Source organism: Marmota flaviventris, chromosome 7 (genome assembly GCF_047511675.1).
Source record: "Marmota flaviventris isolate mMarFla1 chromosome 7, mMarFla1.hap1, whole genome shotgun sequence".
In the NCBI taxonomy this organism is placed as follows: Eukaryota; Metazoa; Chordata; class Mammalia; order Rodentia; family Sciuridae; genus Marmota; species Marmota flaviventris.
This window is the reverse complement of record NC_092504.1, coordinates 69,324,404-69,348,398: the sequence shown is the minus strand read 5'-3', so window position 1 is coordinate 69,348,398 and position 23,995 is coordinate 69,324,404. Positions and strand designations below refer to the sequence as shown.

At 36.5% G+C, this 23,995-nt stretch overlaps 1 protein-coding gene across 6 annotated transcripts in view; it reads right to left on the bottom strand.

Annotated features, from left to right (window-relative positions):
• Positions 1-23,995, bottom strand: part of Arhgap24 (Rho GTPase activating protein 24) — a 482,648-nt gene that overhangs the window by 43,219 nt on the left and 415,434 nt on the right. For all 6 annotated transcript variants that reach the window (XM_071614402.1, XM_027939807.2, XM_027939806.2 and 3 more), the window contains one exon: positions 6,670-6,877. In XM_071614402.1, the coding sequence (XP_071470503.1) occupies positions 6,670-6,877 (208 nt within the window). The remainder of the gene's footprint in view (positions 1-6,669; positions 6,878-23,995) is intronic.

Sequence of the window (23,995 nt, the reverse complement as noted above, 5' to 3'; positions counted from 1 at the left end):
CAAAGCTGGTGCATGTACTTGAAACCCCTCCAAATTCAAATAGTGGGTGCTCTAAAAGCCTTTTTTGCCAACCACTTTTTTTTTCTCCTGTAGGACAAAATATTTCCTTTCACTCAAATCACTCAAATGTGAAATATTATCTTCTAAGCCCCAAATGGATTCATAGCTTCAAACGCACTGGTAGATTCATGAACACAGATGCTCTTCAGTAGAGAATTGATATGTGAAAATCATTGAGAACAATAGAAGCAGAATTAAAGGAGCCAAATCATTGCTATGATGAATTATTATGTGGTCTTTGAGATCATGTTTTGTGAAAACTACTTAGTGATCTGAGAAAGTGTTCATGATATAATGTAGAGAAGGTGAGATGCAAACCCTGCATAATTCCTATACTTTGTATATACACATATATCTGTATTTTGATACATTTATATGTCTAAATCTGCATAATTACTGCACTTACTTATATGCTGTTTATAGCAAGAGCTCTCAGAGTTGCTGAATTTTGAAATACTAATCCTTCCTTCTTATGTTCTTCTGTATTCTAAATTGTATATAAATCAAAATATAATTTTTTTTTGGTACTAGAGATTGAACTCAGAGGCACTCCACCATTGAGCCACATCCCCAGCCCTATTTTGTATTTTATTTAGAGATAGTGTGGCACTGAGTTGCTTAGTGCCTCACTTTTGCTGAGGCTGGCTTTTAACATGACATCCTCCTGCCTCAGCCTCCTGAGCTGCTGGTATTAAAGGTGTGCACCATCATGCCTGGCTTCACAATATAATTTTAATATCATTTTTAAGAATCTTAACACTTTATACTGTTAGAATTTTAAATATTTTTAAATGTTATTAGAAAAAGTTTACTTTAAAAATCAAATATCAGGGGTTTAGAATTATTATATCAATGACTAAGAATGGTTTTGGAGAAGAGCTGTGGGAACTTCTTTCCAGATTTTAATATATATATTTTAACAAAGATAAAAGAGAAGTTCTTTTGTCTCTTTGTGAGAAATTAGCATTATTGGAACAAACAGGGAAAATTATCTAATCATTCTCATTTTCAATTATGTTTCACAGTGGAAAATTTCTGTAGTTTTTCTTACATTCTTATATTAATTCAAAGCATTATGTATAATCTGTAACACATAATGCTGTGTGTTTAACATACAAATATATACATACACATTGTACATCAGATGCACATGTGTGTGTATACACACATATACATATGTATATATAAAATCATTTTTCTGGTGAACATTGGTGAGATTAACTGGAACTAATGGATGTTCCCTGGCAGTTTGTCTCCATTTGCTAAAGACTGAAACATGATTAAGGCTTTACCATGTGAAATATCAAACTCAGTCAATTAACCAAAAAAGTGGATGGGGCAAAAAGTATATTTAAACAAGGTCCTGAAAATAACTTCAGCATCCCTTGAGAAATTACAAATTTTTTTTACCCCTATCTGTATAGCTCATAATTACATTTGCCACAAATATGCTATTCTTTCCATTTTATGTCACTGCTTTTGGATCTGGGACTCCATTGTTTTTTGTATCAACATAATCCAGGAATATACTTATCGGCCTGCCTGGGACTGAGATTAAAAACATGACAATTACTTATCAAAAGGAGGATACTGAGGCTGCCAGAGTAAGTTATTTTTGGGGGGGTGTGGTACTGGGGATTAAATTTAGGGACACTAGCCCACTGAGCCACATCCTCAGTCCTGTTTTGTATTTTATTTAGAGATAGGGTCTCACTGAGTTGCTTAGCACTTTATTTCTGCTGAGGCTGGCTTTGAACTCACAATCCTCCTGCCTCAGCCTCTCAAGCTTCCAGGATTATAGTTGTGCGGACCATGCCCAGCCAAGAGTGACATTTTTTAAATTTGTAAATAAAATTGTTTCATTTACTTGCTCAGCATCTTTCAATAGATGACCATTTCACTTAAAAATCTTACAATAGTCTGTGGACCACACAGAATCAAACATTTCCAGCTCACCTGTGCGTACATTGGTCATTACTCACTGTGCTCCTGTCACGATGGCTTTCTTTATGATCTTGGAACAAGTGAGGCTGTGCCTGTCCCTAGGCCTTTACATTTGCTCTTTTTCTACCTGGAAAGTGCCTCCACTATATCTGAGGTATGGCAGGCTGCTTGTCACTCAAGTCTGAACTCAAATGTTACATCCTTAGGAAGGAGATGAATCTCTCCACTGCTTCTCTCACTACTGCATGAGCATGTCACCCTCATCATGCTATAAAATTATTTCTGTATTCACTATTTATTGGTTATCTGCCCACCACTAATAATGAAAAACCCAGAACAGAATGGACCTTGTCTGTCCTATTCACAAGGAGCAGTGTCTGACACAGAAAATGCTCCTTTGTTATTGTTATTTGTTGAGTGGGAATGAATAAAATAGATTGTCTCCAAATATAACTATGAATTTATTCCATCTTTGTATATCCATCACACGAATTCTACTGAGAAGTAAAGTTAACTTTCTACTTTTTTAATCTGGGCTGGTCTTGTGATTTGCCTTTGATCAAGAGTACTCAGTAGATGTGACATTTTTGCCAGTTCTAGGCCTAATCCCTAATAGATCTTATACTTTAATTATTGCTGTCTTAAATCCTGAGCCGCCACAGAAACATCTCCAAAAATTGAATAACAGGTGTAGAAGCCAAAGATAAAAGATGCAAAGAGAAGGCAGAGGCTAACCAGCCATCAGCCATTCTGGCTGATCCACCTTAGCACCAGACTAATGTGCAAAGCTCTCTAGGATACTGAGCTGCACGAAAACTCTGCAAACAATATCACATGGAACAGAGACAGGGTATCTCTGCCATGCAGGATCCAAAAGGATCAGTGTGTTTTAAATCGAAAGAACTCCAAGTGATTTTCTATGAAGCAAAAGATACCCGAAGTAGTCATTCCTACCAGAAACTGGGTGTTGTTGCAACAAAAATCTAAAAATACAAGTATTGACATTGGAACCACACAGAGTAGAGACAGTTGGTAAAGTAAGAGTTGGAAGAACAGTGAAAGAAATGATATTACAAGCTAGAAAAAGATACTTGCTTTTTCAAAAGTACTAAAAAATGAGTGAGATTAGTGACTACTGTAACTTGGAACATGGGATACATTCCTGATGAACTTGTGACTTTGGCTGAGGAGGTTTTCAGGCCAAATGCCAAAGGCACTAATAGGCTTCTTTGACTTGCATATGACAGAGTAGTGTAAGAGAAATGAGCTGAAGAAGGAACTGCTTCATTTTGAAGAATTTATTAAAACTATAGTGGCCCTAGGATAATAACTCCAGTTTGTAAAAAATTCTCAAAGTAAGATATGTCCACAGGAAAAAAAAAAGTGGTGTTATCAGTAAAACATGACTTAAAGGTAAGCACCTAATGATGTGTTGACTGTAAGACCCCTCAATAAAACTTGAAAAGATCCAGCACCTCACACATTTCTCTTGGCGATACAAGTCTGTTGTTATATTTTCTTCTGTTAGTACATGAGGCATTTTACACAAAAATACATACATACATAGTTTGGATCATATTTTAAATAAAGATCACAATATTTCATTGTCATCCAATAGTTACCGGACCTTGACTTTTGAGATAATTGCTGATAGGACACATCTATTTTCATAGGATCCCTGTAACACATAAAACATCCCTCCATTCTCCCATATTAGAAAAAAAAAAAATTAAGAACCAAATAATAAAATCCCATGGCAAAATAAGTTTTTTTTTAATTTGCTTTTAGATGTGGATGGAGCTTTATTTTTATTTATTTATTTATTTATTTATTTATATATTTATATGTGGTACTGAGAATCGAAAGCCATGTCTCACACTTGCTAGGCAAGCATTTTACCACTGAGCCACAACCTCAGCCCAAATTAAGTTTTTAATTAATGTGCTTTTCTATAATTTTACCTGCATGAATGTAGTCCACATATAAACATTTTAAAAGGATACTGAAACTTATTATCTCATGAGGTTCATTGTAGAGGATGCTATATATCCTATCCTATCTATTCTCTATTCTATTCTGAAGATGCTAGTGACAGGTTTCTTTCTAACGTTAGTACTAGAAATTTATTTACCCTAGATAACTCATGGTTTATTTGTTGTGGACAGTCCTCAAGTAAGTACTACTGATTTGGTTTTCTTTTTCAAAGTATAAAGTAAGACACGTGGCTCCTCTGCATGAAGGATATCTTAGTCTTGAAATTTGTTCTCTGATGTTAGTTTTGAATTCATTTTTTTTAATCTTCACATTTTTTTCTTTCAGAGGAAATTTATGAATTTTAAAAAGCAATCTCTAATGTTTTTCTTAAAAGATAAGGTATTTTAACCAATTACTGATCTTGTCTTATTTTTTAGTTTATCATTGCAGGCTATAATTTGGATTTTAAATGTTTCCCAAAGGCTTGTGTGTTAAAGCCTTAGTTATATCAGCTTAGCTCTCCTGGGAGGGTTGGAAACTCTAAAAGTTGGGGCCTATGGCAAGGTCTTCCAGTCATGCAGGCATATCTTTGATGGGGATAGTGGAACTACAGTCCCCTCCTCTTTCTTCTCTTTTGTGGCCCTTCCAGGAAGTGAGTGACTTTTCTCTGTCACCATTCCCCCCACCATAATGTGCTGCTTTACCATGAGCCATAAAATAGTAGGCCAACTGATTATGGATTGAAACCTGCAAAACTGTGAACCAAAATAAACTTTTCCTCTTTTTAGGTTGGTTTCCTCCAGAATTTTGTCATAGTAATGAAAACCTAACACATCATTTAATTTGCATTTTTTTCTAAAACTTTAAGTATGTAATATTTTATTATATAAATGCACCATTAATGAATTAACCGTACTCACTTTGGGTGACAATAAATGGGTGGTCAATTTTTGCTAATATCAAAATTGTCATAAACAATTTTGCACTCAAGTTTTATTTCACATATCTTACTTTTTTCTAGGAATGGAATTTCCTGCTTAAAAGGTCTTTAAATCATCAAATTATTTTAGAAAAATAAAACAAATTTGGATTCTCACCATCCAGGTGTCTACCTCAGGTATATGTATCTTGTCAGCACCAAGTATTGCCATTATTTAGAACTTTGTTAATGAAACCAGTAAAAGGGTATTAAATATTTAATGAACATTTCTTGGCTTATTAGGGAGATTCTACACTTTCAGTGATGCTTCCTTCATCTCATGTTTTCAAATACCTTCTTGCTTATCTATACTGTTGAGCTGTATCTATTCACATCCTAATTCTACACTTTTTAAGATAAATAATATTTAGTGTGGTGCTGTGGTCCGAACATTTCTTCCATATAAATGCATGTGTTGGAACCTTATCATCATCCTGATGATATTAGGAACTGGGAATTTCTAGGTGATTTAATCTTGATGGTAGAGCCTTCATGAATGGTACTAGTGCCATTATCCAAGAGACTCCACAGAGCTACCTTATCCCTTCTACCATCTGAAGATTTAGAGAGAAAGTGTCATTTATGGGGCAGACAGGAGGCCCTCAGCAGACATATCATTTGCTGGTATGTCTGAACATTCTAGCCTCCACAACTGTAAGAAATGAATTTCTGGTATTTATAAGTCACTCTGTTTATGGCATTTTATTAGAGCAGCCTGAATGGATTGTAACAGTAGGCAATTTCTAACTTTTGAGTATAAAGATTATTCCTATCCACAAAATGCTAAACTGAGAATCTCTCCTAAGTAAACAACATAAAAATTGAAAATACTTATGTGAATGTATATCTCCTACAATAATATTTATAATAATGAAAAAAGTCACAAGTAAATGTCCATTAATATTGAAGTGGTTATAAATAATATACCTGTAGAGTAAAATATTTGATTTTAGAAAAAGAGGCTTATGTAAGTTGCTACTGATAAAATGTTAAGTAAAAATATATTAGAATTAAAGGGCATTTAAAACTTTTAATATGGAAAAATTCTGCTATATAATGTTTAATAATGTCAGTTAAAAATCTTTTTTTCCTACTAAAATTTTAAAAGGAAAGAGAAGGAGGTAAATCATAAAATATTTAAAGTGATTGTTAACTTTTGGAGTTAGGGATGCTTTTTATTTTCTTTTTTTGGAATTTCCATTATTTTTGGAGTTTCACCATGCTATACTTCTCCTAGTTTCCTTCTTAATCTATACTAGATTAACACATTTATTTTAAAACATCTGTTTATACCTTTATTAAAAATAATTATTTTTAGTTACATTGCCAACAACCTAATCTCTACTTATCAGTTCTTTTAACATCCCTTACCTGAAAGAAATAAATGAAAACACCAAACAAGACAGGAGTCCTGTTTCACAAGCTCACTTTTTCAAGTGGAAATGTTTCATTTAGTTTTAGGACCAAAGGAAAAGAACAAATACTAATGTTTTAAGAGGGTAGAAAAAAAGTATGGAAGAGAAAGACATCTAAAGTGGCACATTTTTTTACTTTGTAACTTAATAATAAGCAATCCAAACTGTGTGACCGAATAATTCATCTTTTAAATTCTTACCACACCAATTAAAGTTATGCTATAGCTTAGTGCATGCATCCTTTCAGGTAAGCCTAATTTCTCAACGAAGGACGGTTCGTACAACCTTGACACGTACCTGTCAAAAGATGGCTTCTCTCCACAATCGAAGGCATCCTGGAGCTCCTTGACAAGATTAGCTTGGCCCGGCAGGCGAAAGAGACCCTCTTCTTTCAGCCCCCTTTGTCGGATAAAGTCCACGCACTGCTCCACCAGCATTGGAGCCAGACGGTTCCCATATCTCTTCTCATAGCGGACAGTGTCTTCTAGTTTCTGTCCAAAAATACCTGGAAAAAATGAGGCATCACAGTGAATTTGAGTAATTTATCTCCTCATATTTTATTTTCTTTTAGAATTCAATATCCAGAAAAAATAAAGAGTAGCATGCTAGTGAGCACTGGACATTGTATTTCACATTATACAACCAAATTCATGTTTAATTCTTCAAATGGAAATGCTTTTCCTAATGCTGCTCCTTTCTGCTGTACTCCATCTGTAGCTCAAAACCAACAAAGAAATACTAAGTTCAGGATATTCACGTTGATGTAAAAACTATAATATATGTAATTTGAATTTGAGGGTTTCTTTTTCTTTGAGGAAGGGATTTAAAAGCTAAATGGAGAAATTTTTTGAATAGTCAAATTTGATTTTGGTTACAGTTTTGTCTGTATGCTCAATTTGAATTTGTAGTTCAAACACTGTTCATTTCTCTTTTCTCTTTTTGTTTTTAATCAAGTTGTAATGCCATGACTGTAATTAAAGTGATAACACTAGGAAAAGAAAAACGGAATGCTCTGTCATATAAAATATTCCAGACAATGTTTGCTCCTTACAACATTAAGCTATTAATTTATTTGGAAGGTGATAATTAAGTTATGAAGTGGTGAATACTAAAAGTGGTGAGGTGGAGTCATGGTGGTTTGCTCCGGCAGAGGGTATGTTATCATTTACCTTGTCTGGAATTGCCAGTACATTGAAGTAATAAAGAGCAGGCAGACTTTTAGTTTCATTGCTGACTTTAAAATATCTACAAACAAGGCATTCCTTGGTGTACAACCCTGGGACTGAACAGCCTGAGTATTCTACCCTTGGTATCCCATTGATAAAGAGACAATGCTTTTAAAATATATTAATATTAGGCAGTAACTTTGCAAAGATGTTCAACTTATGAGAAAAGGTGAGATGGAGGCAAATGTGTTACTTCAACTTTTCCTGATGAAATGAATATCATTAAATAGTTTTAATGATCTAAAAAGTTTCATAAAAAGTAGAGAAAAATAAATGCTATGTGTTGAAATTTGGAATCCTCCAAAATGTTTGGGAAATTATGTAACAGTCATTAGGTTAAGGATTTATAACAGCTAGAGATACTTTGCCTCTCCACCTATAAAATAATTTATTTATGGATTCAGGAATGCCAAACCATCATAGTCTAAGCAATAAAGACTTGCCACCAAAGGGAATGTTCTTAGCCTAGATAAATACAATAACAACAAACAAAATGATTCTATACCTAGTATCAATCTAGTACTATAGGAAGTCATATATATTTCTTTTAGGAAGCAAGGTTGAGTGACCTAATTATTCAAGCACATACAAAACAGATTTTGTTTTGTAAAGGACATTTTTTTAAGGAAAGCAAAGATTAGACAAGGTAAAAGCTTTATTTAGCTTAATCTGTAGACTTCAGAATAAGCAGTTCCTTGATAATGGCATATCAAACATTATTCAGTAACTCAACAGCCTCACTCCTATTTTCTTTTGGCATCTCTACTTGAGAAGGTAGAAAAATAAATAACTTCTCCCACTTCTCCTACAGTGAGGTGACATTAAGGTATGGTGCTGCCAAGAAGTCTCATGGTACCTTTAGGAAGCTTATTTTACTTGGGGAAAAGAAAGCCAGAATTGCCAATATCTCCTGTTTCCCGTCTTCTTTCCTTCCTTCCTTCCTTCCTTCCTTCCTTCCTTCCTTCCTTCCTTAGTACTGAAGATTGAACCCAGGGGTGCTAAACCACTGAGCCACATCCTCAGTGCATTTTATTTTTTATTTTGAGAGGCTGAGGCTAGCTTTGAACTTGTGATCCTTCTTCCTCAGCTTCCAGTGCCATTGGGATTACAGGCATGTGGCACTGCGCCCAGCCCTGTTTTTTGTTCTTAATGAGCTAAGAGTGGGAAAAGTATAACTTGAAGAGAAATCAAGATATAGTTATCAAGAGAAAGGTAACAAATTCTGGGTGGTAATAACAACTTCTACAAAAAGCATGGCAAGTATGAGATAAAGAGGTATAAACAAGAACTTTAGGAGGACCAGGAATTAGGGCATGTTTTCTCTCCAGGGTTTGGAATCATCACTTGGATACATATATTTTTATTCAACCTTTAATTGATATGTTAAAAACTATACATATTTGTGGGGTACCTTGTGAGGACTCAAAGCAAGTACACATTGTGTTAAGGCTTAAATAAGATTAAATGTATCTATTTCCTTCAACATTTTTCACTTACTTATAGTGAAAACATTGAAAGTCCTTTATTTTAGATTTTCGAAATTTACTGTACATTACTCTTACTATAGTCATCCTACTGTGCAACAGCACACCAGAACTTCTTGCTCCTAGCTAACTGTAACATTGCAGGTATTGATTAACCTCTCTTCATCCTTCTGATATAAACCATTCTATTCTCAACTTCCATGAGATCAACTCCTTTAGATTCTACTTGTGTGATCACGGGGTACTTGTTTATCTGTGTCCTGCTTATTTCATTTAACATAACAATCTCGACTTTTATGCATGTTGTCAAGGAAAGGATTTCATTCTTTTTATTGCTAAGAAGTATTCTGTGGTATATATTTACTACATTTTCTTTATCCATTCATTGGTCCATGTATGCTTAGTTTATTTCCATTTCTTGGCTATTGTTTACAATGCTGCAATAAACATGGAAGTACAGATGTCTCCTCAGCAAACTGATTTTATTTCCTCTGAGTATATATATACCAGCAGAGGGAATGAGGGATTATGTAGTAATTTGATTTTTTTTATTTTTTAAGGCACCTACTTATTGTTTTCCATAATGGCTGTACTAATTTACATTCCCACTGCCAGTGTACAAGGGTTTCCCTTTTCTCCATGTCCTCTTGTTATCTTTTGTCTTTTTGATGATAGCCATTCTTACTGAAGTGTAGTGTCTCACTGTGGTTTTGATTTGCATTTTCCAGATGACTAGTGATGTAGAGCATTTTATCACATACATGTTGGTAATTTGTATGTCTTCTCCTTAGAAATGTCCATTTGTGTCTGTTGCCAAATTTTTAATCAGATTTTTTTTTCTATTGAGTTATCTGGGTTCCTTATATATTCTAGATATTAATATCTTTTCAAATATATAGTTAAATTGCAAATTTTCAAGTATTTTCTTCTATTCTATAGGCTGTCTCTTCACTCTAATTCCCTTTGCTGTGCAGGAACATTTTAGCTTGATGTAATCCCATTTATCTATTTTGCATTGTGGATCTTGTGCTTTTGAGGTCTTATCCAAAAAAATTCTTGCCTATTCCACTGCCCTAAAATGTTTCCCCCATGTTTTTTTTCCTTGAAGTTTGATAATTTTGGGCCTCACATTTAAGTCTTCAAACTAATTTAATTTCATTTTTGTAGCTGATAAAAGATAGGGTCTAGTTTCATCCTTTTGCATACAGATATCCAATTTTCTCAGTCCTCTTTATTTAAAAGATTGTCCTTTCTCCAATGCAAGTTCTTAGCATCAAAAATCAGTTGGCTGTAGACGTGAGGAATGACTCCTAGGCTCTCTATTGATCTTTGGTGTCTGTTTTATCCCAATACCATGCTGTATTGATTATTATAGCTATCTAGTATATTTTGAAGTCCTTTTTTCAATTTTAACTGTCACTTTCTAGTAATTTATAATATTAGTAAATTCTTAAAATGAGTAAAATAGTTACCTTTCTTATTCTTTTAAAAATGAGAATAGTTAAGCTCTACTTAGTTATGCCAGGAAGGCCACCAGTAGTTCAACTGCATTTGTCTCAGGTAAAGTTCACAGCATCCCATGAGTTCACAGCACCTTTACTATAATTTCATATCCAAGGAGCTTGTACTAGGAAACACACAGCTAGTAACTGGAGGGGCCAAGATTTGCTCATGGTGGTGGGATTTCAGAATCACACTGTAGTTACATAACAGCATAATGGCTGAAGACAGTGATGGAGGAAGAAACCTGCCACTTTCTAACTTTCTGATCTCAGCCCCTCCCCTCACTATGCTGAGAAAATGTGAATTGTGGGAAAGATCAGAAGAAAAAAATGGAGAAGGAAAAATCTGTGGCACTTCTGTGAGCATGCTGCCCAAGGGAACAATTTACTTATGTAAAGCTGATGCCTGTTTAGCAATATTATATAAGAAAGGTAAAACATGTAGAGATTTTGCACATATGTTTAGAAATTCCCATGGAAAATTATAGCTTTCTTCTGTAGGATTGGTCTTGCAAAAAATTAGTAAGGACTTTTAAGAGGTGTGTACTCCCAATTCTGAGGCCTTGCAAATAGAATGTGCCCAGAGTGTCTGGCTGGCAGTGGTAGGTATGGGTCAACCTCCTCCATAAGAATATCCTTTGTGAGGAAAGTTATTAATGGAGAAAAATGATTTTAAAAACACTTCATTTAAAATTTTATTTGAAGGAGCAGTGAAATTTCAAATTTTAAAATGAACAGAAGAGCCCAAAGGTCCTATGCTATCCCTATCTAGCAACATGGGGAAAGGACACATTGATTAGTAGATTATTAACAAAATTATTCCCTGTGGTGTTGGTCATGCAAACAATCAAATTATGCCCATCTATCTTCCTGGTGAGGTTTCACACTCCCTGATAGTACTGTCCCTGGAATTTCTGGGTGACAAAGTTATGGCATGCATACTTCCCCTGGAAGCACATGGTGCCATAAAACATCAGCCAGGAAGTGACTTTTTGCTGGACTGAAAAAGTAAATCACACAGGTGAATTTATTATACATGTGGGAAGCTCGTTCATCTGGAGTGTGTGAGACAAATTCCTAACACCTTCAGGATCTGTGAGACTTCTTCTTAACATATGATTCATGCACCCAATAGCTTGGGGCAGCCTGTCAGGTTAGAGAGTGTGATCAGATTAATATATCCAAATTCCATCCTTTCTAAAAATAAATAAAGAAATACAAAGCCAAATGTTCTTGGACACTCCATGCCCTGTAGGTACATAACAATACTCTTTGCTCCTTGATTCCTAGTTAAGCATAACTCTGGCTCCGTGTCACCATTTTCTATCCATTTGTAATCTATTATTATTTGACTGATTCTGTCATTCCACTAAGTGGCATTTTTTGACCATCACCAACAACTTCCTAATGGCCATATCACTGACAACCATGTTTGTGTTTTTTATTACTTTATGCCTCACTTCCCCTAAAACTCTCAATCTCACTCTTATTTCTGACACTTCCTATTTACATAGTTCTTGCTTCTTAGAAGATCCCAGTCTCTTGCTTAATGATGAGACCTAACACCTTTTCCTAGTTTAAGGATCACCTAAATTCTCTCCCCAGCCTTATTTTCACTTCACCTTGTACAATTTCTCTCCTGAACTCATTGAATCTCACAGCATATAAATTGTTCCCAGATTTGTATCTTAATTTGGGCTATTGTTATAATTTCTAACATTAGATTTCTAAATGTACATTAAACATTTCAAAAAGGACATAATCAAAACATTCTAATACATCAATGTTTTAAAACAAGCCAAGTCATTTTTTCTTTAAAATCTTTTCTAATTCCTGAAGTCTTAATGTTGGTTATTGGTACCAACTGTCCACACACATCATTGCATTGCCATCTGAGAGTCAACCTAGATTCTTCTTCCTTTCATGCCATTTATATAACCATACTGTGTTAGTCAGCTTTTCACCACTGTGACCAAAAGATCTGATCAGAACAATTTTAGGGGTGGAAAACTTCATTTGAGGACTTATGGTTTCAGAGTTCTCGGTTTCATTCTTCAGGGTCCGAGGTGAGACAGAACATCATGGCAGAAGAGTGTGGCAGAGGGAAGCAGCTCACTGGGTGATCAGAAATCAGAGAGAAAGAGAGAGAGAGAGAGACAGAGAGAGACAGAGAGAGAGAGAGAGACTCTCTCTCCACTCTCTAGATACAAAATATATACCCAAGAGCCATGCCCCCAGTGGACCACTTCCTCCAGCCACACCTCACCTGCCTCCCATCAGGGATCAATTCACTGATTTGGTTAAGGCAATAACCCAATCATATCCCTTCTAAACCTTCTTGCATTGCCTCACATGTGAGTTTTGGGGACTCCAGATCTAAATCGTAACAGTTACCTACGAACTCCTGGCTGCTGCCTAAGTGATTAGATAATATTTTTTATATGAGTTTTTGAAGAAGAGATATCTCAACCCAGAAAAATGCTGCCACACTGGCCTATCTTTGCAACCAAACTCTTTTTCATGAAATAAAGTTACCATAATCTGATTTTGGCCATTAAATCAAGAAATGTTTAGGTAGCACCTGTTGTATGCCAAGTAGTGTGCCATATCCACTCTCATTTTTGCTGTATCCTCACAAACAACAGGTTCTCAAATTATACTGAACTATTTGTTGTTTTCTAAATAGAGCAGATTATGTCTTAATGTCCTGTTGGTGTAGGTAGCTCCTGCCTTCATGAATCAGACTAGGAAACCTCATCCTGCTAGCTCCAACTTACAACATCTCCTGGTGTCAAGTCCTTACTGACAATCCCTCCATCCCCAGCTCAGCTTCACATATTTATTCTTTGATTTCTTAACACACTGTTTTGTAATTATTTATTTAGATGCCCATCTGTACTGGACTAGTCCTTCGATCTTCAAAAGAGGATTACTTGCTGGGCATATTGGCACATGCCTGTAATCCTAGTAGCTTAGGATGCTGAGGTAGGAGGATTGCAAATTCAAAGCCAGCCTCAGCAAAAGTGAGGTGCAAATACAAAATGGGGCTGGGAATGTGGCTCAATATTTAAATGCCCATGAATCCAATCCCTGGTATAAAAAAATGAGGATTATTCTTCTACAATTATCTTAATAAAATAATTATTATTTATATATTTATCACGATTATTATAAAAATTATTGAAAAACAACTATATTCTCTAAGTCTATCCTATGAACTTCAGAGAAGTTTCGGTAAATTTCCCAAAGTACCACAGACACAGGCCTGAACTGGTGTTGCTCCAAGGTCTAAAGGACTCCAGGACTTATACAGGTGGAGGATCCCTTATTTGAAATGTTTGGAACCAGAAGTGTTTTAGATTTCAGATTTTGGAAGATTTTAGAGGATTTGCATATATATATATAATGTGATATCTTGTCAATGGTACCCAAGTCTAAGCACCAAATTCACCCATATTCCATTTACATTTTATAGTCATAGCCTGAGAATAATGTTATGCAATCTTTTCAGTAATTCTGTACATGAAACAAAGTTTACATGGTGTAGAATTAGATTTTGTATTCTCATGTTATGGATAATCATCCTATACTCTATTTACCATAGGGAAGGCCTCTGGTTCATATCCCTGGAATTAATATAAATATGGATAAGGCACAAGTGCTCTGCAGATATTTGTGGAACAATGAATGCACAAAAACAAAACACTTTCATTTACCCAACTTTAGAAAATAAGTGAATAATTCTATTATAAAATTAAACTCTTTAATAGTTCTTTGGTTCCAATGTTAATTTCTGTAAAAAACAAAAACTAAAAGAGTCTTGGGTTTACTGAGGAAAAGCCAAAAATTAAAAACTTCTTGGTTATTGCTCAAATTCCCTGCTATTGATAATTATGAATTTTTCTGTCCCTTCTTGTCTACAGATCACACGTTGGCCATAGTGGGAATTCACTTTGCTTTTCCTTCTACTGACCACAGCTCTGCCAGCAGGATAAATATTGGTTTCACCAGGACTGTAAGAATTTTCAAAGAACATTCTCCCTTGGAAAATGCACAAGTCAAAATAAGACATCCTTTTTAGTATAGAAAATAAAAAATAAAACCAGTTAAACCTCACTTTAGTCTGTTAACAGTTTTCTATGTGGCCAAAAAAACTTCTGTAAGTAGAAAAGATTTAATTCAAGGAGGAAAGAGTCTATAACTAGGGAAATGGTTGGTAGAACTTTGACTCTTTTCATAAGCAGAATGGGGGAAAAAAAGGAAAAAAGGAAAGACCTGTAAAAATGAAGAAAAGTGTTATAAGATGAACATAGTGACCTAGTGGCCTAGGTTTGAGGCTAGTGGAGCAATTAGAGACATCATTTAACCTACCAAGCCAAGGGCCTCTCTTCTACAACCAGAAATTCAAGGCTGCTAGGTGACCTGCCGCACATCTCCAAAGAAGCAGATCTGGATTATGAAATCTAGGTACATATGATTCTAATGTCTTCTTTGTTTCACTCTGATGTCTTGGTTCAATTCAGACATGTTCTCATAGGCATGCTGAGCATGCTTTCATGATCATATAGGAGAAAATCCAATTTCATGTTCTTCAGGTGAATCACTACCTTTCCAGATAAGCCTATGGTCAGTCTTTTGTTCATGGACACCTAGCATGTCATACAAAATTTGGTATAGTGTTTTTCCCAAGCTTACTAATTACTTGCTTATGTTTCTTTATCCTCAACAAGTCTGTAAATTCATAGATTTGTGGCAACCTGTTTTGTTTATCTTCTTAGCCCCAGCATCATTTGGTAGAAGTTCAACAAAACTTTGATATACAAATGAGCTAATCGTTAACAACATGGTTTAAAATTATATGAATTTGGACAGTAACATTTTGTTGGACAAATCAATTTCCATAAATACAATTATAGCACAAACAACCTACAATAAATATTAAAGAGAATGTTGGCCTTATTGACCACCACTATGAAGCTTCTATTTTAATCATTAGTACCTATGGCTTAGCAGGAAAAGATAGATAGTAATACTGTACATCAGGTGTTTGCTATCAATCTTGAATGCCTGATGGAATAGATCTATTGTTATACTTCACTTTGGGAGGAAAGAAACAAGTGTGTGTGTGTGTGTGTGTGTGTGTGTGTGTGTGTGTGTGTATAGCCATACGAGGTGGCTAAAAGGATACAATGGCAAAAAGGCAGCCTATATGACACATAATGGCTGGAGAGTAAGGAACATTATTGATAAACAGAAATGTCTTGAGGAAGAAGTGAAAGCAAATGTTGAACAAAGGGTAAAATTTGGATGCACAAAGGAGGAGAAAGCAGAGGGGACAGCCAACAGATAAAGAGGTGGTGCAAGACGTGTGTAGGGAAAAAAAGTAGGTCAGTCTGGGGAAATAGTGGATTCATACTCCAGGTAATAGTTGGAATTGGGTTAGCAGGTATTAATTGTTAGGCAAAATAGAATTTCTTCTTTTGGGCATTTGGGGTTCATAAAAACTTTTTGAGCTGTGGATTGTTGCTTTTGACAACATGTTTTAGGACTACAAATTGAACAACTTTATAAAATGGACTGTGCATTGAAATAATTTGCCAAGAATACTGGTGGTAGATTAGATGTGAGGATGAATGCTATCTTGAATAGTCACGGCTCAGATTAAAGTTGCATGCATGAAACAATCAAGGCAGAGAGAACTAAGGCAAAGGAAATAGAAATGGGGCTCACAGAATGTAAGGTAGGATAAAGGAGTGATGCGTGAGCGTTTGGTGACCATAGTGAATGAAAAGCCCCTGGGTAATTGATGACTTATCTCCAAGAAAGGGGCAACTCATGGGAAAACAATAAGATAAAGTCAGTTTAGAAATTTACTCTAGTTTTTCCAGGATCATAACAATCAATCATTCTAGCCTATTATGGTTGAACCTAAGTATCCAAGACTCACAGTGTTATATATGTTCCCAGGTAACCAGAGCATAGAGTTTTCTCCTGATATCAGTCTTAAAGAGGTAATAAAAATTTAGAGTTTCATGTCCAATGGGGTAAAAAACACATCACAATTTTTCTCTCCCCAGAACATAAATTCAAAGTACCATAATCCCCAGTTTCCTGCCTAATAGATGTTTCTTGGCTACTAGGGTTTGAAAACCACTGGGAAAGCATTTTTAGTGACCTTAATTAGTATCAGAACAAAGAAAGAGAGATGAAAAGGGCAATAAAGGACAGCAAAGGTCTGGGGAGAAAGGCACTCTGAGAAGTGAATTTCAGCTTGCACAGCATGACAGCTCTGCTGTGACCAGGGAGGGCTCTGGAAACTTTACCCAACTCCACCCACCATTCTGAGGGCATTTCTAAAGCTAGTAGAAATATGGAATCGCCTCTTCTATGAGCTTATCCTTGACTGAAAAAAAATTATATATATACACACACACACACACACACACACACACACACACACACATACATATCAGGAAAAACAGCTAACAGCTACATCAAAATTTTTCCCCTCTGGGCACTTTTCCTAGCTTCACACACTCTCTTTCCTGCTTTGCTCGAGAAACGACTTAAGCAGATGCAAGAGGAGTGCAGAAACCCAGGTGGACTTCTCTGAACATTTGAGCACCCAGAGGTTTTAATAAAACACAAAAGACACACTCTTCTTAAGGATGACATGGTGTGGGAACCCAGGAACAAGAGGGAAGTTCATTCTTTTTAGCATCAAACCTTCAATGAAGATGAAATGTAAACCGCCTGCGTTTCATGCTCTGCCACCATGACGTATGAGTGCAGCACAGAAACCGCATGGCAGCCATACAGGGAGAGCAGCAGATGGGCACCTTCCTCCCCAAGCCCCACTGCAGAACAGCAGTCACAGCTGCAGCCAAGGCACCAGACAGAGGCTGAAGGCTCCCTGCATCGCCTCTTTTTTTCTGGTTCTGACAGAAAGCAGAGTACAGATTGGTAAAGGAAGCACCTCTTAATCCCTGACTTGAATGCCGAACATTCCCCAAACTACTAAGACTACCGAGAAAGGAAAAACTTTAAAAATAGTCCCCGGGAGATGATAGATGACAGCTCTTTCCTGTGCCTGTTGACCTGTGCCAGTCCATGGGGATGCAGGCACTGGTATTTAAGGAAAATAGGAAGAGGAGAAGGGACCAGGGATTCCTACAGACCTGCTGTACACTGAAGGAGGGAAGGTGAAAAGGGTAAAAAATGCCTTACTTTGTCCTTCAAAGTTAATTCAGAATTCCCAAACTTCTCACGCTACTGCTAAGATATATGGGAAAGAAATGAAAAGAGAAATGTCCTTCAAGCAATTAGTCCTTGAGTCTTTTCAATCTCTGTCATTGTCAAATTCTCTATCAATGACACAGTCTGATAGTATCCATGAAATTCCTAAAACTTGATAAAATATAAAATAAAAACTCTGTATCTCATTTAATTTTCTGTGTGGATGTCAGAGAAATGTGATTCCTGAATTCCTTGCTGCTAACATATGACATGGTCATAGCCAGATCTTAACTACTTAAAGAGAAATGTTCAGAAGGTATCAGGGTCTCATTAATAAAAGTTTCCACTATATTTTATATATTTGACTTTTCTTATTTTGCTGCCTTATCTTCTTGTTGGCTCCTAGGTAAGGAAGATTAACTAAAAGGTGGTAGATCAAAGAAAAAAGGGAGAACATCATTCAACTCAGCTCCTGACTAAATTATTGGTTCACTAAGCTTCACATTAAGATTCTAATTACTTGGTTTCTATTTAAACAGCTCATTTTAAGGCAAAAGAAAGTTTTAAAATATTTTTATATAAAAACCTTTCCTGAAAACATTTCCTTGTACTTTTGCTGCACCTTTTAACTCTCTCAAACTCAGTCAATTTTGAAATGTCTCAGTTTCTTTGATTGATCATTAGTTGTTACGCTGGCCCACCCTGCTCTTGACAGCTCATATCTTTGCACTTTACCAACGTCATCTTATGAGGCATTTGGAAAGGCAAGGTGATTCTTATTTCTAGCCAATATTAATCGATACAGTTGGAAACCCCCTGAAAAGGGGTTACCACAGATAATTTGATTATCAAAATCATCTCAGCAGGGGAGATGAGGCAAACACAGGCAGCTAGAACCAAATCTAAAGTTGTGGGGCACAGAACAGGGATTTACAAGGGACTTGTCTCAAGAGGTCAGAATGGCTGCTTGTTTTGGGTCTGAGAAGGGCCCAAGAGAGCTCTGGCCCCTCCTTTCAGGACAGTCAGTCCAGCTTGTTTAGTCCCCTGTCATTCAACGTGATCCTTATAGGACCACCGTTCTTTAAGCCACACCTACCCTGCCCACTCACAGACAGTAATAAACAGATCAATATGAGCTTTGAAAAAATAAGTATAGGAAACACCCAAATCACTCGCATACAGTTCTAAGCTCTTGCTTTCACAAATCCCATTTTATCTGAGCATAAACGGATTTAAAGCATGAGAGAATATATGTTTATTTATGAAAAGAACATTAGCATATCATCTACCTACCTTTCCGAAAACTAAAACATCGTTTGATTCTTCTGTATGTGGCTTTAGGGATGAACGGAGTCGATGCTAAGGCACCTGAGGGGCGCACCCCAGAATTTCGGTCTTCAGGCATCATACAGGCCCCAAGTTCTGAGACCCGTTCAGGCTTCTTTAAAACCTGCCTCTGTATGGAAACTCACAGCCACTCCTTCTCATGTTTGTTTGTTAGGTTTGAAGTGCTGATTCCTAGAACTCCAAGGTTTTGATTATCCAGGTCCTGGGTTAAGAATAAGTTACCAACTTGCCCTTACTCCTTTTTGGCAAAAAACAACAACAACAGAAAACAAAACAAAAAAACAAACAAAAAAGCCTTCCTTTTCCTTTGCCTAATCCAGGGAGTTTTAATGATAGTTTTTTTTCAATATCTGCAGACATTCCAAAATGTCACAGGCAAAGAAATGCAGCAAAGTATACCCCCATCCAAACAGCAGGGAGTGTTGTGTTTTGTTTTGTTTTATTAAGAACTGTCTTCTCAGCTGGACTGAGATTCCTCTGGAAAGGTCAGCAAATAGCCCTGTGCAAGGGGAAAGAGGAACAATGACAAAAAAGGCCCCTCAGGAATACTTCAGGACAGTCCTCGTTGGCTCCTTTCATCTGAGCACAGAGGGAGGAAAATCATGGTACCTTCTCCAAAAAGCATTTCAGTGCATGAAATATCCCTCGCACAGAACTCCCCTGTTCCTTTTATAGCACCCCTCATCCTCTGGTGCTCTCTGCAGGCTGCTCCCTTTTCCCTTCTGTCTTCCAGCTCCCCAGGGAATCACCATGTCAGAACAGTCCAGTGCCCATTCCAGGAGGCTCCTGGCTGTGCAGGGAGGCGGAGGCTTTGCAGGGAGCTTCTCCTCCCCCTCCTCCAGCTCTGTCTCCCCTTTTCTCAATGAGAGCTGGGCGGGCACTGGCAGTGCTGCGGCTGCCTCGTCACAGATGTGGCTGCTGCTGCCTTCAGTGCCCGCTGGTCACATGTAGCAGGTGCAGTCACAACATGAGGGGAGGAGGGAGGCTGCCACACTGCAATGCAAATTGAATCGCACCCCTTTCCTCCTCTTTTGACTTTGCATTGACCTCTTGGCTGGGCTCCTGTCTTGTACAGCAGCTCCAAAGCTGGCTGGTTCAACCTTCCAGAAATCACAGAGCACCAAACTCTCCCTAGGGGTAAACCTTTCGCTCCCTCTGTTCTACATTTATTTTTTTTTTCCTGCACAAGATTGACATCTTCTCAGATATTGTACGGTTAAATCAATTTGCAAGTGTGAGTGCTAATTTAAGGTGGATATCCTTAAAACACACATATTACATACATGTCTATGTATATCAGTGTCTATAAAATAAAATTAAACCCACTAGCTAAGAGTCTGTAGGTATAACCACAAAATAAGTCAACTTATGTATGTGTGTATACTAATACACAAATATAAATTTCTCTGGTTATGGTTTGAAAATCAATTCAAATTTCAACCTTCCCCCATGTTCCTGCATACAGCCTCTCTACCCAACCCCCACATCCACCAATCCTTTCAGTCCTACTCACTGAATAATTGACTTGTTGGGTTAATCATTCATCCACCTGGTTGTTCCATAAGCAGATTTGGAATGTTAGTGCTTTAACCCCAAATGACCCCCAAGGCCTCTTTTCTCCTGCCCAGGCATTCAATCAGAGCTTCTCAAAACTGAGGGGTGCTAACAAGTAACTCTCATTAATCACATCACTGCTCTTACTCGTAACCCAGGTGGGTGAGACTGTCATTTAGCAGGTCCAATAAGTGTAACTTGGTACCACTGAAGCAGATGCAGTGTTCACCCAGAGTATCTGAACCCAGAGGAAAACCCAGGCACCTGTGTATTGGTATGAAGAGAACACTTCTCACCACAAGATTTTGGAACTGGAATGGTAATACAATTTTTTCCAGTGTTCTTATGTTACTAAACAAAATTTTGATTGGAATTACTAAACTAAAATTTGATTGGAAACTAAAGGCAAGAGAAGTAAAACCAGATTTCTAAGATCACACAGCAGGCCTGTGTCTGAGCAAGTCCACACTGCCACTGAACTAAGCCCTGCCTCCACATACACTGATTATGCATCATGGAAGTTATTAAAAGAATATTAAAAGAATAATTTTACTTTATAGCCAGAACTTTAACTCAATTCTTTACATACTGAGACAGAAATATACAAAAGAAAACTAATTTTGTGAGTAGCTAAAGTAAGTCTAAACATTAAGCTTTAATGAGCAATTAGTGGATTTTCACACTCCTCTGATCTTGGGCTAAGCACATCCAAGAACACTGCCTCAAAAACAATTGGAAAGAAACCCAGTATACAAATGAACAAATAACAACAACAATAATAACAACAACAACAAATACTAATCAATGTTTCCAAAGCTAAATAAATGTTTCGACATTCTAATATTTAGATTTACTTTTGAGCAGACCCCACAGGCTTCTTAGCATTGTTAACAGGGAAACAACTGTTTATAGTGGTTTTCAGCAGATAGCACAAAGTTGAGGTATCTAGATTCAGTTATTAGGCTAAGGAATTAAGAGGAAATGTCTACTTTCCACATTTCCATTAATTCTCCTCCCACATCTGAATGTTTATTATAAATTTGTTATACTTGAAGAAAAAAAAAGACCTATCAGAATTAATATTATCAAAATGACCATACTACCAAAAGCACTCTACAGATGTAATGCAATTCCAATCAAAATTCCAAAGACATTCATCATAGAAATAGAAAAAGCAGCCATGAAATTCATATGAAAAAATAAGAGACCTAAAATAGCTAAAGCAATCCTTAGCAAGAAGAGTAAAGCAGGTGGCATCACTATACCAGACCTTAAATTACATTACAGAGCAATAGTAACAAAAACAGCATGGTTGGCACCAAAATAGACTGGTAGACCAATGGCACAGAATAGAGGACACAGAGACTAACCCACATAATTACAGTTATCTTATATCAGACAATGGCGCCAAAAACATATATTGGAGAAAACATAGCCTCTTCAACAAAGGGTGCTGGGAAAACTGGAAATACATATGCAACAAAATGAAATTAAGCACAATTTCTCTTACCATACCCCAAATTCAATTCAAAGTGGATCAAAGACCTAGGTTAAAACAATGACCCTGCATCTAATAGAAGAAAAAGTAGGCTCCAATCTCCATCATATCAGATTAAGCCCCTACTTCCTTAATGAGACTCCTATAGTGCAAGAATTAAAATCAAGAATTAATAAATGGGATGGATTCAAACTAAAAATCTTCTTCTCAGCAAAAGAAATAATCAGTGAGGTGAATAGAGAGCCTACAGCTTGGAAGCAAATTTTTTTCCACTTGCACATCAGATACAGCACTAATCTCTAGGGTATATACAGAACTCAAAAAGCTAAGCACCAAAATAACAAATAACCCAATTAATAAATGGGCCAAGGAACGAACAGATACTCTCAGAAGATGATATACAATCAATCAACAAATACATGAAGAAATGTTCAACATCTCTAGCTATTAGAGAAATGCAAATCAAAAGTAGGATTTCATCTCACTCTAGTTAGAAAGGCAGCTATTAAGAATACAAACAACAATAAGTGTTGGCAAGGATGTGGGGGAAAAGGCACACTCATACACTGCTAGTGGGACTGCAAAATGGTGCAGGCAATATGGAAAGCAGTATGGAGATTCTTTGGAAAACTTGGAATGGAACCATCATTTGACCCAGTTATCCAACTCCTCGGTCTATACCCAAAGAACTGAGAAACTTCATACTACAGGGACAACAGCCACATCAATGTTTATTGCAGCACAATTCACAATAGCTAAACTGTGGAACCGACCTAGATGTCCATCAGTAGATGAATGGATAGGGAAACTTTGATATATATATATATACACATACACACACACCAAAGTAATGAGTAATGTTCCATTACATATATATATATATATATATATATATATATATATATATATATGTAATGGAACATTACTCAGCATTAAAAGAGAATAAAATCATGGCATTTGCAGGTAAATGAATGGAGTTGGAGAATATAATGCTAAGTGAAGTTAGCCAATCCCCCAAAAAACAAATGCGGAATGTTTTCTCTGATATAAGGAGGCTGATTCATACTGAGGTTGGGAGGGGAAGCATGTGAAGATTAGAGGAACTCTAGATATGGCAAAGAAGAGGGAGAGGAATGGAGAGGGTAAGGGGTGTAAAAAAGATGGTGGAATGAGATGGACATCATTTCCCTAAGTACATCTATGAAGACATGAATGGTGTGAATATACTTTGTATATAACCAGAGATATGAAGAGATGTGCTCTCTATGTGTAATATGAATTGTAATGCATTCTGATGTAATATAAAAATTTTTTTAAAAAAGATAAGGCCTATCATAAAATCCTGTATTTTGTGATTTTTACTACACAGTTTTACATTTCTACAAGAGTGAAGTGCTAGGCAAGGTCCTCAGGAAATTACACTGAGATTTCATCTCACTTCAGTCAGAATGGCAATTATCAAGAATACAAATAACAATAAAAGTTGACAATGATGTGAGGGAAAAGGTACACTCATACATTGCTGGTGGGACTGCAAACTGGTACAACCACTCTAGAAATGGAGATTCCTCAGATAGCTTGGAATGGAACCACCATTTGATCCAGCTATCCCACTCCTTGGTTTATACCCAAAGGACTTAAAATCAGCATATTACAGTGAGACAGCCATATCAGTGTTTATAGCAGCTCAGTCCACAATAGCCAACCTATGAAACCAACCTTGGTGCCCTTCAACATATGTTTCCTATATTTTAATCAGATGTTCATTACTGTTAT